Below are 14,555 nucleotides of genomic sequence, written 5' to 3' on the forward strand. Positions count from 1 at the left end.
TGGAAGCATCAACCTAAACCGAAGTTTCAGCCCATACCAACAACGAATTCCTTGCTCAGCTCTGTGCTGCACTGCTAAGCAGGGGAAGGCAGGACAGAGGGCTCAACAGGCCTTGTATCAGCCACAGGTTTTTTTCTCATACAGCTCAGGAATAATTTCCTGCACTAAGTGCTTTCCAGGCCTCTTAACATTGATGTTGCAGATCAATATTTCACAAAGACAAAGCTGCCTGATGGATGTGTGCACTCATTTAAGCATCTCGAACAGGCAGCGCTGCTGTAATCACACACTCTGCATCCCTGCTACCTTCCACCCCAGAGGTTTGGCCTTGCTCACTTTCCACACGAAACAAAAGGGCAGTAAAATGAGAGAACAAAAGACCCACTGTAAAAGGCAGTGTGCAAATAAAGACAGTATCTATCTGCTCTGTCCGCACCAGTGCAGTGCAAATATAATTACAGCTACCAGGAAACATTGCTTGCTCTCAGCAGCTCTCCAGCCTCTCTCTGTTCAGGCCCCTGCACAGGCTGTACTTTTAAAAATGCAACTCCCTGTTAGAACAAATACTGACACAGAGTGGGACCAGGTGAGAGCCTCTGCGTGCTCAGAAATGTATTCCAGAGCGAGTATTTGATGCAAGAGTCTTGAAAAGCTCAACTCTGTCAGTCACACATTGAGGGGAAAAACGCTCAGAAAAGCTTATGAAATACGTGACAGTGAGACCAGAGGAGCAGAAAGAACACATGAACAGCAGAAGCTGTTTCTCAGTGTCTGCAAGGCCTCGCAGAGCACGTGGGCATGCAGGGACATGAGGTGCAGATCCATCTGCCCTCGCCAAACCGCCTCAGCCGTGAACAGAGCCGGTCAGTGCACGCAGACCAGCGGGAAACACAGGTGGCAGGATTTCTTTTTCTAAAGTTAAATAATCACAAAACACGCCAAACACTGCTCTGCAGTCAGGATTCCCTTTGATTGTTTATTTTCACATGGGCACCCACAGCTGCCATGGCCTGTCCCAAAGCAGAGCCGTGCAGACGGCGGCAGCGCTCCGCTCCTCCGGAGGGAAGCTCGGCTCCCGGGACCATCCCAGCAGAAGGTTACACCCAGGAGGGAGACACAACCCCAACACAATGGTAAAAAGGAAAGAGGAGTATTTGTCTTACAGATGCAGACTTTTTCAGGCAGTAGCATTTTCAGGAAGTATTTTTTTACAGAAAGGGCGGTGAGGCATTGGCACGGGGTGCCCAGGGAGGTGATGGAGCCCCCGCCCTGGAGGTGTCCAAGGAATGACTGCACGTGGCACTCAGTGCTCTGGGCTGGGTGACCAGGTGGGTATCGGGCACAGCTTGGACTCAATGATCTCTTGGAGGTGGTTTCCAGCATAACTGATCCTGTGGTTTCTGCTCCTGGCAGTTTGATGTCGTTGTAGGACATTTGGGCAGGGTTGCTACCCTTGGCACACACACTGAGCTGCAGGAAATGCCACCTCTGCATTTCCTGTCTGTGTCTGTGTGAGCTCAAACTCACATCCACGACCTGAAGACTCAAACACTCTCACTTCAAGTGGCCAGCCACATAGCTGGTGGGAAATGAAAAACTTTCCATGTGTGGGAGCCAACTGAGCTGATGAAACAAACAGGAACATTCAGAGGGAGGACTGGCATATCATGATCTCATTGCAGAAGCACTTTTTCCCCAAGTTCAGCATGTGTGAGGCAGAATCAAAGCTCCAGAGATGAGAGCATCAGCCTCGGGGCTGGGTTGCAGGGCTGCCTTACAGGTGCTCGCTCTTCAAAAACCTGAATTCTTTTAATATATTTCACTTAGATCTATGAGAGGAAACAACTTATTTCTGAGTATTAAAAGGAAATAAAACAAATATTGAATTCCTCTCTTTTCCATGACTTTTTTTTTAATGTGACACCTGACTCACTCTAAAAGTAGTAAAACAGCAAAGTAGTGAAATAGAAAATGAGAACTTTCTACCCCACAACCTCCCTACAAAGGAACAAGTTCACGGTGACAGCTTTGCTCACCATTACACCCAAGAGCTCCAAACCCCAGCATTCCAGGGGACCTGGAAATGTTCCCAATAGCTGATCCTGCTCTTCCACGGCACCATTGCCACTGGGAATCCCTGCCTGCCACAGCCCCACGGCCTCTGGGAATCCCTGCCTTCTGCAGCTCCCACGGCTCAGACACCTTCTACACAACACTGAGGAGCAGAAGCTGAACCAAGTAATTTGTCAGGTGACCAAAACAGAACTTGAGCAGTCACTCAGTAACACTTAATTATTTGTAATTTAAACAGAACAGAGAGGAAAGAATGGAATAGCTACAGATGGTGCTGGACAACTGACCCATGGCTGTACTCCAGATAACGATAAAATCCAGCAATGCTTTCCAAATTTTAAATATTAAATATGGACGTATTTTTAGCAACTACTATTATTAATTTTTTTAGGCATAAAGTAGCTTCTTAACTCACAAAAGGTATGGCAGCTTCCGGGGGCTCCCTTTCGCATACAAACCCAAAGTCAACACACAAAACACACAGCCTGAAAAAAACCTGGAGGAGTCATATACATACACATATTATATATAATACACAATGAGCACACATACATACACAAACAGTGTACAGTGTGTGCACAGCCCAGAGCAAAACAGTGGACAAGTATAACAACTTCAACCTTCCACTGCTGCTACCTCTTCAGTGTCTAATTCCTTAGGTATCTAAAGTCACCAGAAACATCTAAATCACAAACGTGACAGATGCTGTGTAAGAATATTTTACATTGTTACAAACATTACCAGTGTCTTCAGCCAGTGGATTAAACATGAACAGGAGACCTCACTTCCCTTCTGATTTTCAGTGCCATACTTAAGCCAAATGCTAAAGGATTCCATCAAGGAAAAACTAGGTGTGCTTTCCTCCACAGTAAAAAAATAAAAAATAAAAAACAATCCATCAGCAAGTGTAATTTTTCTGTTCAGATATATTTAATCACACTGGCAGCTGTGAACAAACACTTTTGTCAAGGAATCTTGGAGCCTGTCTGCACACTACATCTTCTAATATCTCTTGATCTCCCTGTCTTGTGCTCTGCTTGCCTCCCCTTCCCCTCCCATCTGCTCACACAGCTCAGACAGAGCCCTCTCTCCTGTGTTATCTGCCAGGCAGTCTAAAAGCATCTGACCCCTGCAGCCTTCTGTCTCTCTTCTGTTCCTCCCTTTAATTTCTTTCACTCTTCTGCCTTGTCTTCTCTTCTAGTTAGAGACTTAATCACCTTTATCACTGTCATAAAAAAATCCCCTGTTTGCTCCTGTTCAGTGCAGCCACAGAAAAAAAAAAACAACCCCTGGTCCTGGCTGCAGTGAGCTCACTCTGTGCTGCATGTCTGTTCTGTTAGCTGCAGCTCCACTCACCATCACTTCTCTGCAACAAATGCCCAGCCTGGCAAGGTGTTCCCTGGATTGACCAACCCCACCACACCCCTCCACTATTGCCTGGAAATATTTAAATCACAAATTAATCTTTTTTTCTATGAAACAATTCCTTGTGCTCCACTGTCAACAAGAGCTTTGCATTTTAAGGTACTTTACTTGGAATTAAAGCTGCCATACATATCCAACCATCCCTTGCATGCCTTGTGCAAGGGAAGCACCTCACTGCTCCAGAGACACGAGGTGCAGCCAGTGTTCAACCAACAAGAGGAATAAATAACAACCTAGTAGATACAAAGAACTGGCTCTTCTGTTTCCTCTAAGGAGCGTTTAGTGAGCATGAACCCTCTAACTCTTCAGTTTGCCCAGTCAGGGGCTTTCCCAGCTCACCTGCATTTTTATTTGGTTACAGTCACTGCAGACATCCAGGCTGCCTCCTGACTCAGCTCACTGCAGGGAAGATTTTACCAGGGCACCAGATGAGGAACGGTATGTCAATGCAGATGATTTTCTGACAAGAAAGCTGAACTCCAGGCACAACTTCCATCTACAGCTGGCTCTAAACACTGACTGCACTGTAAAAAATGGGAAGGGACAGCAGAACCAGCAGCTTGTCCAGCTGCAGCTCGCCCTGTCTCTGGTGGCACAATGAGCTCCGAGCTGCTGCCGGCCGAATTCTGCACAAAGAGCCCAACCAAGGGTACTCTTTCTTTTCCACTCAGTATCTGCTTCACCTGTGTCAGTTTACAGCAAGCCCCAAGGATCCAGAAAACACTTCATTCCGCCTATTCTTTTCAAAAGGCTTCAGTTAAATGTGCACGCTCTTGTTCCTATATAATAGAACAAAGTAAGAAAAACTGTGCTGTTCCTGATATTGCTGTGGCGGATACTGCACACCTAAAAACCTGCCAGGCCCCTGGGGAGTGAGAACCTCTCCCTGAGCCAGACAAGGCTAGAAAGATTCTCTCAAATTAAAAAAATACAACATCCTCCTAGCCCAGTATTGAATACCAGCACTGAACCTGTACAGGTTTTTAGACCGACTCCTACCAGGATAAAGGAAGGGCAGAAAACAAGGAGTTTTACTCCTGCAAAGTGGCAGTTACCTACTACACCTGCAGCTACGCTGGCTTTGCTGGCTGCTCCCGGACTGCAGGGTTTTCCAGCATGTCCACATACAAATGACCCTGTCCCCAGGGACACCACAGACCCCTTGGCCTGAGAGCCGACTCCTGCCCGTGACCCACCCCAACCACAAACTGCCCCGTTCCATCTCAGATTCAATGGAATGTCTGCTCCTCCTGGTCCCACAGGTGTGTCCCCTCCAATAGAGGTGACCTCAGAGCCACCCACCTTCCACATCCTCCCTGCAGCAGTGTGCACATACATGAAGGACAACTCCCACACTTCGCAATTCCTGTCTTCCACATTTAAATCTCAATCGCACAACCATTTACGTCTCTATGTAAGTCTGGAATTAACCCATGCAAATTCAGTGAAATCACACCAACAACAAGTAACCAGCTTTGCTTCCTCCCAGAACTGCTCCTCTTTTCAAACAGCACTCTCTCTCTTCTTGCTAACTCTCCGTACTATTTCGCCAAGTTAGGAACAGTCCAGAAAAATCTGGAGCTGAAGAGAGTCTTTCCAGGAACTTGACTGGACTTGAAGTGCTCTGAGATGAAGCTGGATTCAAACCTGCTCCCCGGCCGGCCCCTTCCCCCCTCCTGCTCCAGCACCGCCGCTCCTGTCAGCAAACTTCGGAAGCATCAGCACTCTCCCATCGGAGCCGCACTACCCTGCCCACCATGCCCTCTCTGGAAAGACAGAGAACTTTTTGGGACCTCCAGGGCAGAGAGCTCAGAAGTTTATCCACTGAGTGGAGTATAACAAAAAGGCAATCTGAGGAAGCAGCTTGCTAGTGCCAGGGTGAAGCTCTCCAGCAGCACTACACCGCATTTCTTCTTCTTTAAAGATCCACTTCATCAGACGTATTTTCCTTTACTTGATCAAACACTGCAGTTGCTTTCAACTACCTCAGTGTGTGTTCTACATCAGTTAAATCCTGAGATGTTTCCTAATGAAGAGGATAAGACATAAGTATTTCAATAAATTCAGCCATGAACTTGAAGGTTTTCTTACTTGCATAATCCTGCGTTTCAGGATCCGACAATTCAGTGTCAACTTAAATCTCATTTCAACAGCAGTAATCCTCCTAGCAGCACCGTGAAATGGGGGACAAGGCAGACCTCTGGATGAGGGTAAAAGCAGCTCTTGTCGTTTCCTGCAGGGGCTGGTCTGAGCGCTGCTGTGCAGCCCTGCTGGAGGAGCAGCCCTGAGCCCCAGCAGGGCGAGGCTGAGGCGGGCAGGGGCAGCGCAGCCCTGCCGGGAGCACAGCCCAACACAGCACCGAAAAATCCCAAACCACGCGGAGGAGCTGAGCACTTGGAGGGAAGGCTGTGGCCTCGCCCTGCCTTCAGCTGCTCACCTGGACAAGAGGCTGGGTCCCAGGCATCGCACACGGGAGCAGCTCCTGACAGGCAGCGCAGACTCCTGAACAGCACCCCGGGCAGTAGCTTCTAAATAACATCCAGCTGGGCTAACAAGGCTCTGCAGTCCCAACAAAGAAACACCAGCGTTTCTCCAAAGTCAAAAAACAGATGTGATCATTCGGTCTTGAATGTAATTTGTTGCTTCCAACAAATTTCAGTGAGCCTTGGCAACAAGGCATCTGTATCGAGAAAAACAGACACTCGGGGTCATCCTGGGAAGGAGACAGGCCTCACAGGCTGCTCCTGACCGCTCAGTTAAGACTGGGGACACACCTCTGAATGTTCTTGACATGAGATTGTCTTATTTTATGTCTCTTTACATCTTCCCCACAAAGCAGAATTTTACTGATTTTGACTATGCCCAGCAGAGTTCCTGACAGAAGCCCACGCTGGTTTCTATTATGCACAGCCTTTAAAAAATGATAGCGCAAATGCTGCAGTGCAATGTTTTAACTTCTACTTAATTTCCTTCTTGGAGGCAGAGCTGAAGCTGTAAAATGAGCTGTGAAGGCTGTAGTTAGTTGTAACTCTTCTGTCCAAAGACCTGATAAGATTTCAAAACACCATCCATCTTCCCACAGAGGAACACACGTGCTTTCGTTTGTTTGGTTTGCTAATGGACTATTTGCCACTCCGCCTAACAATTGCCCCATTTTCCCAACGTGTTTGCCACTTTTCCCTTCGCTTCCCCTTCTGGAGCTCAGCCTGCTGGCAAACGCACAGGCTGGAGAGGAGAAAAATGGCAAATCAGACCTTAGGAATTTGAACATTGTTTATGTTTTCATTTTTTGCCAAGGGTTACTGCTTTACGAGCTTCCTTGGAAGCAGCCATGTGTCCATCTGCCTCCCAGCCCTGAGCCTCCCCTCATCTCCGCGCCGGTCCTGTCACCGCCAGATACCACACAGGTAAAATCACCCAGGAATCACCTGCTCAAGTGTTCTGGGTTTCTTCTTTTGCCTTCATTAAAGAAGAATCAGACCCATGATCTGCCATTCTCAACATGATTAGTGCAATAGGCTTACAGGATTTTATTTTCTTTGCATTAAATGAAATAAGGTTCTTACTCTACGCCCAAAGTGTCACACAAAGGGGAACAAGCCAAAAAAATCAGTATTTTTTGAAGCAGTGACAAAGTAGAGAGACTTGAACAACTAACAACTAACAAACTAATGATTACATCTCTGAGGCAGAAGAAATAAGAACCTCACCAATTTCAGCAATAATAATAATAATAATAATAATAATAATAATGCTACATTTTTAGATATATATTAAGCCTTCTTCATTAAAAGTGGCAGTCACTTTTAGAGAGTTCAGGAGTTCTAGTTAAAAAAAATAAACACTTCTACATCAGGAGATAAAATATCATCATACCAAGTGCTGGTGGGTCTCAGACACAAGGCACCAGAGCTTCAACCTCAGGCATCATCACTGAAGTGACTTACACTTCTGGTTTCCAGCTTTTTCTTAGAATTTCAAAAAAAGCAGAGAAATGTGGAACTTTAAGACTTTCCAGCTGTTAAAGAAAGAGTAGAAAAAGCTTTCACATTTCACTGGGACACCCAGCTTGAACATAAAGGAGCCGCCTTAGCGGGAGCATAACTTAAGAGGCCAAAAGCCAACTTGGGGGCTGCAGAGCCCGTGGCACGCGTTCTCCCCGAAGCCACGGGGTGTGACTCGCGGTCCCCACGGCACGGAAGCCACGGGAGGCTCGGCTCAGCTGGAAGCAGCGCGTTTGGAGCCCGCAGAGCGCCGGCGTGGGCAGTGCCCAGCCCCTGCCCCTCCTGCCATGCGTGCGACACTGTCCCCAGCGCAGGGCCGGCCTGGCTGCAGTGACATCTGCACATCTGCAGCTCCCACAAGATTTGCATTTGACATCCATCTCCCTATTGTGCAGACATCTTTATCTCAGCTTTCAGGAAACGCGGATGACTCATCTATCGGAACATCTGATGAAGCTAACGTAATTTCAAAAACCAGTTCTACTTAGGCTTATTTTTCCAAGGGAAAAAAAAAAAAAAAGAAGAAAAATGTTTCAAAATTATGGTAAAAATCAAATTTCTGTTGCAAACCAGTTTCCTGATTTAGGAACTCGAGCTTATTTTTGCTGTAGACAGTCTAACAAGCTTTTAGGCATCCAAATTTAGGAAAAAAATCCTACGGCATTTAAACAAGGCAGAGCCAGAGCTGGAGCTGACTCAGCCGCTCCAGCGCATAATTTGAATACACTACATAATCATTCTTGGTTTAAAATTATCCTCCTAATATCTAAGGGCCGGATTATCCCACACACGTTCATCTTGATTCGAGCGCTTCCCTAGGCCAGCCTCGCAGGTTTCATTAGCGCTAATTAGGCAGCAGGATGATAACATCTCGCTGGGGCTGTCCCAGCCCTGACCTCCTGCAGCACCTCAGAGGTCAGAGCCAGGGGCCTGGCTGCCTTTGGCTCCCCATGCTCCGGATTAACACGGGCCAGCGGCTGCTCGCTCTGCTCACAGGGACGGAGCAGCTGCCAGGGGCACAGGACATTTCCCAACCAGAGACGGTGTCCAGAGCCCAGTGCCACTGCTCCCACTCAGCACAGGAGAGAACCTCAGGCAGCAGCACCGCTCTTTCCTTGCTCCAGCCCGACACAGAGTTTGTGCCTTCATTTCACAGGAAGGGGAAATAAATAATAATAATAATAATAATAATAATAATAATAATAATAATAATAATTTTTTTTTTTTTTTTTTTTTTTTTTTTAAAAAAAAAAAGTGCTTTACCCAAGCTGCAAGTTTCACTTCTGGGGTCTATTTTTGCCTCCTCCCAGCAGGGCAGGGCAGGGCAGGGCAATGGTGTCTGGCCGCGGCGGCTGCGCACTCAGCGTGCTCTGTCCTGTGCCCGCAGAGGACACCTGGGCCAGGGCCAGAGGCGAAGGGCACTGCCACTGCACAGGGTCCCCTCCGAGGAGCTGCTCTGCCTGTTTATCTTCTAAATATAGCAGAGCACACAGGCCATCTCCAGCTGGGAGAAGTCCTGCCCAGGGGCTGCAGCTCTGCAGCACTCACACCTGCCTGACGTCAGCTCCACGCAGCAGTCGCTCCTCAGGCACACACACACCAGCTCTTGGAGTGACAGATCACAGCATCGCACAGCGGCCCCGTGAAAGGGACCTTAGAGGTCACCTCATCTCAACTCCTGCCAAGATGCAGGAGTTTGTAGAGAAAAATTCAGTGACTAAGTATCCGTCTTAATGTTCAAGAGATAACACAAGAATAGCTGTCTAATTAATACTAATATTATGTACATTAACAAGAAATCAAATATTTTAGCATTAAGGTCAAATTTTCAGCATACTGCTATTTTAGTAAAGACCAAGGACATTACATGACATTGAATTACCGAAAAATTAAAAATTACTTTTGAATGTCCTAATCAAAAACCTTTTTTAATCTATACTAAAGTACTGACTGACCTTATAAGGTCCAGACAGAGCTGGTGCAGCATTTCCCTAAATTGCTTTTGCAGAACATCCAAAGTTTGGGATATTGCAGACAAGGTAACTCAATGACTAGTGCTGGTTGAGCTCAGCGCACACCAAAAGTGACAGAGAGCTGAAACAAAACCAAAATTGAGCAATGGCTTCAGCAATGGGGATTGGACTTCCCCGAAGGGGCACATTCCATTTCCTGTCAACCCAAGGTACTCTCGTAGATGGTACAGCTACTTAACCAAGCACCCTGCCCGGGGCTGGGGAGCCGCTGGCAGCCACAGGCGCCGGGCCACCGCGGGATCCTGCCCCGGGCTGCAGCGAGGGGATGGCCCCATCCCCGGGAGCCTCTCCAGCACACAGCAGCTCAGCCACTGGCAAACCTTTCAGCATGAGCACGAGTAAACAGCTCTGGTCAGCAGTGTATTTTTAAACAGCAGATTCTTTCCCAGCTCCCAGCTCGGCCCCTGCGCTGACTCCACAGGGCAGCAGCACACTCCTCTTCTCCAAGGATCCGCAGCAACGCTGTAACGTTACCCACAGTTATCACCCACGGACCTTGCAGTGCTTGGCAAAGGTCAGCCTTAGCTCCTGCATTAAAAAGGGAAGCAAAGAGCCCTGCTGACGGCAGCAGAAGGGCCGGTCACACTGCCGGGGCTGGGGAAACCAGGCCCGATCCCGGTCCACCCCCTCTTACACAGACACCGGTCCACGCTGCCGCCCGGCTCCAGCACCACCAACACCCCCGTCCCGCACTGAGATTTTAAGGCACTTCCAGCGAGCGCTGACATCATGTCCGGTTCACTCTCGTGGCCGGTTTCCAGCCTTTCGGCCAGATGCTCGCGCTGAGCAGCGCGAGGCCGGCGGGGTCAGGCCGCGGCGGCCAGACGCGCGTTGCTGGGAAACCAACCCGGGCACACTGCGGGCGCTGCTGCACCAGCAATCCCGTGGTGGCCCTCACAGCCCCTCAGAGGAACAGGTGACAGGCTCTGGGGCCGGGCCTGCGCTCCGGCAGCACCGCCATCCCCACAGTGACACCGTGCAGCCGCCGAGGGCCACGCCGACACGCGCTGGCACCGCGTCCTCACGATGACACCGCAGGCGCTGGCAGCCCTGGCTCTGCTCCTACCTCCAGCACACGGCTAATGCATAAAAACATCTTATTTCCACATTTTAAAATTAATACCCTGCCTGCACGGTAATTGCTGTATTTAAAAATAAATTGAACAACACAGAAACAAATCCTTCCAGTATCTGCAAGCTAAGCCATGGCTGGGGGTGATGGAGCGGGTGTTTCAGGCCTGAGCACGGTAAAGCTCCACCCCGAGCTCAGACAGGACACATTTTGAAGCTGGGGCCACTGAGGATTTACAGAGCCGCTGTAAGGCACTTCCTGCCCCGCTCACGCCGCGCCGGGGCCTGGCTGGGCCGCGACCTGCAGGAACTGCTCCAGCTCCAACTCCGTCCCGGCACCGCTGTGCCAGCACTCGGCTCTGCTTCCCGGGATCAGGGCCCAGGAAGAGAATATCACACCATAGAAAAAATCAACAGACAAATTTCTGCCTCCCAAGTCTTGATTTTTTATGACTCCACTGGATTAGCTGTGTACTGTTTGTGGTATGAGTATTTTACATGTCAGGTTATTTAAATCACGAAAAACCAAGGGAAGGAGCTGGGACCCGCACATTTAACACCTATCACTGACACGACTGCTACAGTGACACAACAGCCCTATATTTATGGTGCCTAGCTGGGACGTGCCTCCTGAAAACCCTCTCTGCTCCTGCCATGCTCGCACGTCCAGAGGCACCTTGCCTTCTGCCAAGTGCTGTCCTTCCCTGAAGCAAGTGCACTTGGGAAAAAGATGGGATAACCACACCAGTGCCAAACACAGAAAGCAAGCAGGGTGCTCACAGATACCTGAGTAACCCAGGGAGGAAAACACTCTTCTAAGGTTCACCATCAGCTGTCCAGAGACACCAACGACCCGCTGGTAGTTACGAGGTGGAAACAAATCCTCATATTGCTTACGTGGTTTGTGCTATTAAAAACAAAGAATCCTCACAGTGACTTTGCTGTTTCTGCGTGAACTGCCCTTTATTCCAGCTACCGGCAGGGAATAATTTGGAGGCAAAGAATGAGCCCCTGTAGCCATAGTAGAGGATTTCAGCCCTGCCAGACGTATTTTCCCTTCGTTCCCTATATCCTTCCCCTGAGGAAAGCAGCAACACAAATCGACAAGCATCAATAAAATAAAAGCAGCAAAACACCCCACTGCTGGCAGCCAGCACTTGCTCCTGTTCAGCTGCAGGATTTCTCTGGCTACAACTGCTTCTTTCATTAAGCACATATCCTTGAAAATAATGTAATATTTACTCACTTTCAATGAGTCAAAGCAGGCGATTACACGTCCGTTTTCAACTTGGCAGCTTTTCGACGGGTGTGCAAATTTACATTCCGTGTCTGGTCGCGAGCAAGTCCCCCTTTGGAACTCCCTACACACTTCCAGCGTTAGCCATTTTGTGTCCCGGATCGGTGTGACGCTAACAGCCATCTTTAGATTTTACAGGTAGTTAAAATTTCCAATAAAAACGGGCAAACGAGTAGCTGAACCGATAAACTGGAAATGATGAAAAGTGCCACCTCCAGAACACTTTTTTTTTTTTTTTTTTTCGTTTTTTTTTCCCCCGCTCCCTATTTTAAAATGAGTACGTGTAAAACCGGGTGGCCGCTATCCCGAGGAAGAGCTGTGTCACCGGAGTTCAGAGCACCGTTAGCGGGGCTCGGGAAGGCCGGCAGCGCCGGCCAGGTGCGCCTGCGGGAGCGTGGCCGGGACTAGCCCCGCGCGCTCAGCATCCCGTCCTGAGTGCAAGCATGGGAACGTGGCGGGCTCCGGCTGCGCTTCCCCGGCCGCTCCCGGGGACGGTGGCTGGCGGGCGCCTCCAGGCAGCGGGCTCGCAGCGGGCTCTGCGGTGCAATCGGGATCGATTAGTTTGGCATAGACAGATGCAGCAGTTTAGAGCAACGACCGACACCGGGTTTGGGCCGGGGTTTTTCTCCTCCTCTCCTCGGCCTTCGGGCAGCAGAGCTCTGACCTTCGCGGCACACTTTAGTGCACAGTGCAGCGGCGGCGGGGGAGCGGCGCCGGACCCTCCTCCCGGCGGGCGCGGGGCTGGCAGCGGCGGAGCGCTGTCGTCGCAGTCTAGCTGGCAGCAAGCAAGGCAAAAGCAGCGGCTGCTCTAGAAGCGGTCCCAAGCAGCAGCGACGTCAGGAAAGGCACTTCTTAGTACCAACCTGTGGAGAGAAGAGACACGTTACGAGCGGGCGGCGCGGGCGCCCCGCGAGCCGCCGCCCCGCGCAGGGCACTCACGGCTGCGGGCGGCGGGGCCGCGTCCCCGCGCGGGGCCGGGCGGCAGCTCCGCCGCGGGCCAATCGCGGCGAGCCTTGCAGCGACACTCCGGGCAGGGAGCCAATGGCGGGGGCCGTCTTATGAAAGGTCGCGCCTGTCAGACGCCGGCCGCGCCGCGCTGCCCCGAGCGCGCCCGCCGGGGGACGCGCGTGCGGCCCGGCGGTACCGGCGTGCGAACCCGGCCGGGAACGGCACCGGGAACGGCGCCGGGAACGGCGCCGGCAGCGCCCGCCGGCCCTCCGAGCCTTGACCGCTCGCCGCGGCTCCCCGGGTGCGGCCCGGCCGCACCGGCGGGCGGAGCGAGGGCGCTGAACGGGACCGGCACCGCCCCGTCGGCCCGAGGACAGACCCAGCAAGGCCCCGGGGCCGCCCGACCGCCCGCTGGGACACGGCAGAGAGCTCGGGGAACGCCGGCCCGCCCGGAGGAGCGGCCTGCCCCGGCACCGCCCGGCACAGGGCGGCGGAGCGCCACCGGCCACCGCAAACACGCCCGGGAACGAGGGCAAACCTTCCCCCTCGCATGCCGAGCCGGGTGCATGGGTTTCCCTTCACGCCGCCACTCAGATGCCCAGCTCTGCCAGAAGCCTGGTGCCACCTGCAAATACAAATCTAAAATAATGAACCACGGCTCCTGTCGCACCTGAGGATCTCAGCCCAGAGGACGGAGCAGAGGGACCCTCGTGGCTCTTGCCTGGGACACACTGACAACACCAACGGCGGGGATTCTGCCAGCGCTGCAACCCCAACAGCACCCTCCGCCTGTGCTAAGGGGAAGGCTATTCCCGTCCCCGTCTTTCTAAAGACGCTGCTTCATCATCTTCCTATTTCCCTCCACCCTCCAATGCAGGTCACTGACACAGCCTCCAGAATCACACCCTGGAAAGCGATGCTGTCAGCGTGGATGCAAACCAACAGATGAAAAAAAAAGCTGCAGTCTTTTTCTAGGGACACGGTGATCAGAACAACCAACTCTAGGGGAAGGAAAACACACCTAACAGAGCTAATGAGATTACAACAGGCACCGTGGGTTCTTTGCCAGGACACTTGAAAACATGCCACATTTTTAATCCCTGCTAGCAAGAGACAAACAACTACACAATTACTTGCAAGCACAAGTTAACTCAGTTTACAACTAAGTCTGTGTGGTAAACACAGATACTCATTGGCTTCAACTGCCTAAAAGTCTGAAATTTGAGGTCATCCTGTAGCAGCAGTCACTGCTCCCCAGTGCTTGGGCTATTGAATTCTTAGGTCTTGAAAACCTGCTCTGTAACCAGTGTCCAGGCAAAGCAGCTGGGTCCTTGCACTTGTGCCATGATCCCCAGCCATGGTTGGATTAGCACCGAGAGATCTGAAAGCAGAGAATGCTGCTGGGGCTGCATGCCACCAGGGCCACCACATCCACCAGGCACCCCTGCAGCCCCATGCAGGAAAACCAGCACATCAGAGCACTTCTGGCAGCCTAAACACATCTCCAGCCTTCAGTCAGGGTGCACTGCAACTTGTCCTCCACAGACAAGAGCTGGATCTGCATCCTCCCACCATCACTCCTGCACTGCACAAAATGACTTGTCTTATTTTGTTAGGAACATTTCTTCCCTGTGAGACGCTCAGGACAGGGTGCTGCCAATGCCAGCAATAAAGGCTCTACCACAAAGCTGTGGAACAGCTCTA

The 14,555-nt window shown here is 50.9% G+C and overlaps 1 protein-coding gene across 10 annotated transcripts in view; it reads right to left on the reverse strand.

Moving 5' to 3' along the window:
* The window catches only part of MBNL1 (muscleblind like splicing regulator 1), a 60,160-nt gene that overhangs the window by 32,786 nt on the left and 12,819 nt on the right, over positions 1-14,555 (reverse strand). For 7 of the 10 annotated variants that reach the window (XM_058421948.1, XM_040074119.2, XM_058421945.1 and 4 more), the window contains exon 2: positions 11,853-12,766. The exons of 2 other annotated variants lie outside the window; for them this stretch is intronic. In XM_058421948.1, the coding sequence (XP_058277931.1) occupies positions 11,853-12,026 (174 nt within the window). In that variant the 5' untranslated portion in view covers positions 12,027-12,766. Of the gene's footprint in view, positions 1-11,852; positions 12,852-14,555 lie in introns of those variants that run through there. One more of the 10 variants, XM_040074125.2, reaches the window with a different exon arrangement.

This window comes from Hirundo rustica, chromosome 10 (genome assembly GCF_015227805.2).
Source record: "Hirundo rustica isolate bHirRus1 chromosome 10, bHirRus1.pri.v3, whole genome shotgun sequence".
Taxonomy (NCBI): Eukaryota; Metazoa; Chordata; class Aves; order Passeriformes; family Hirundinidae; genus Hirundo; species Hirundo rustica.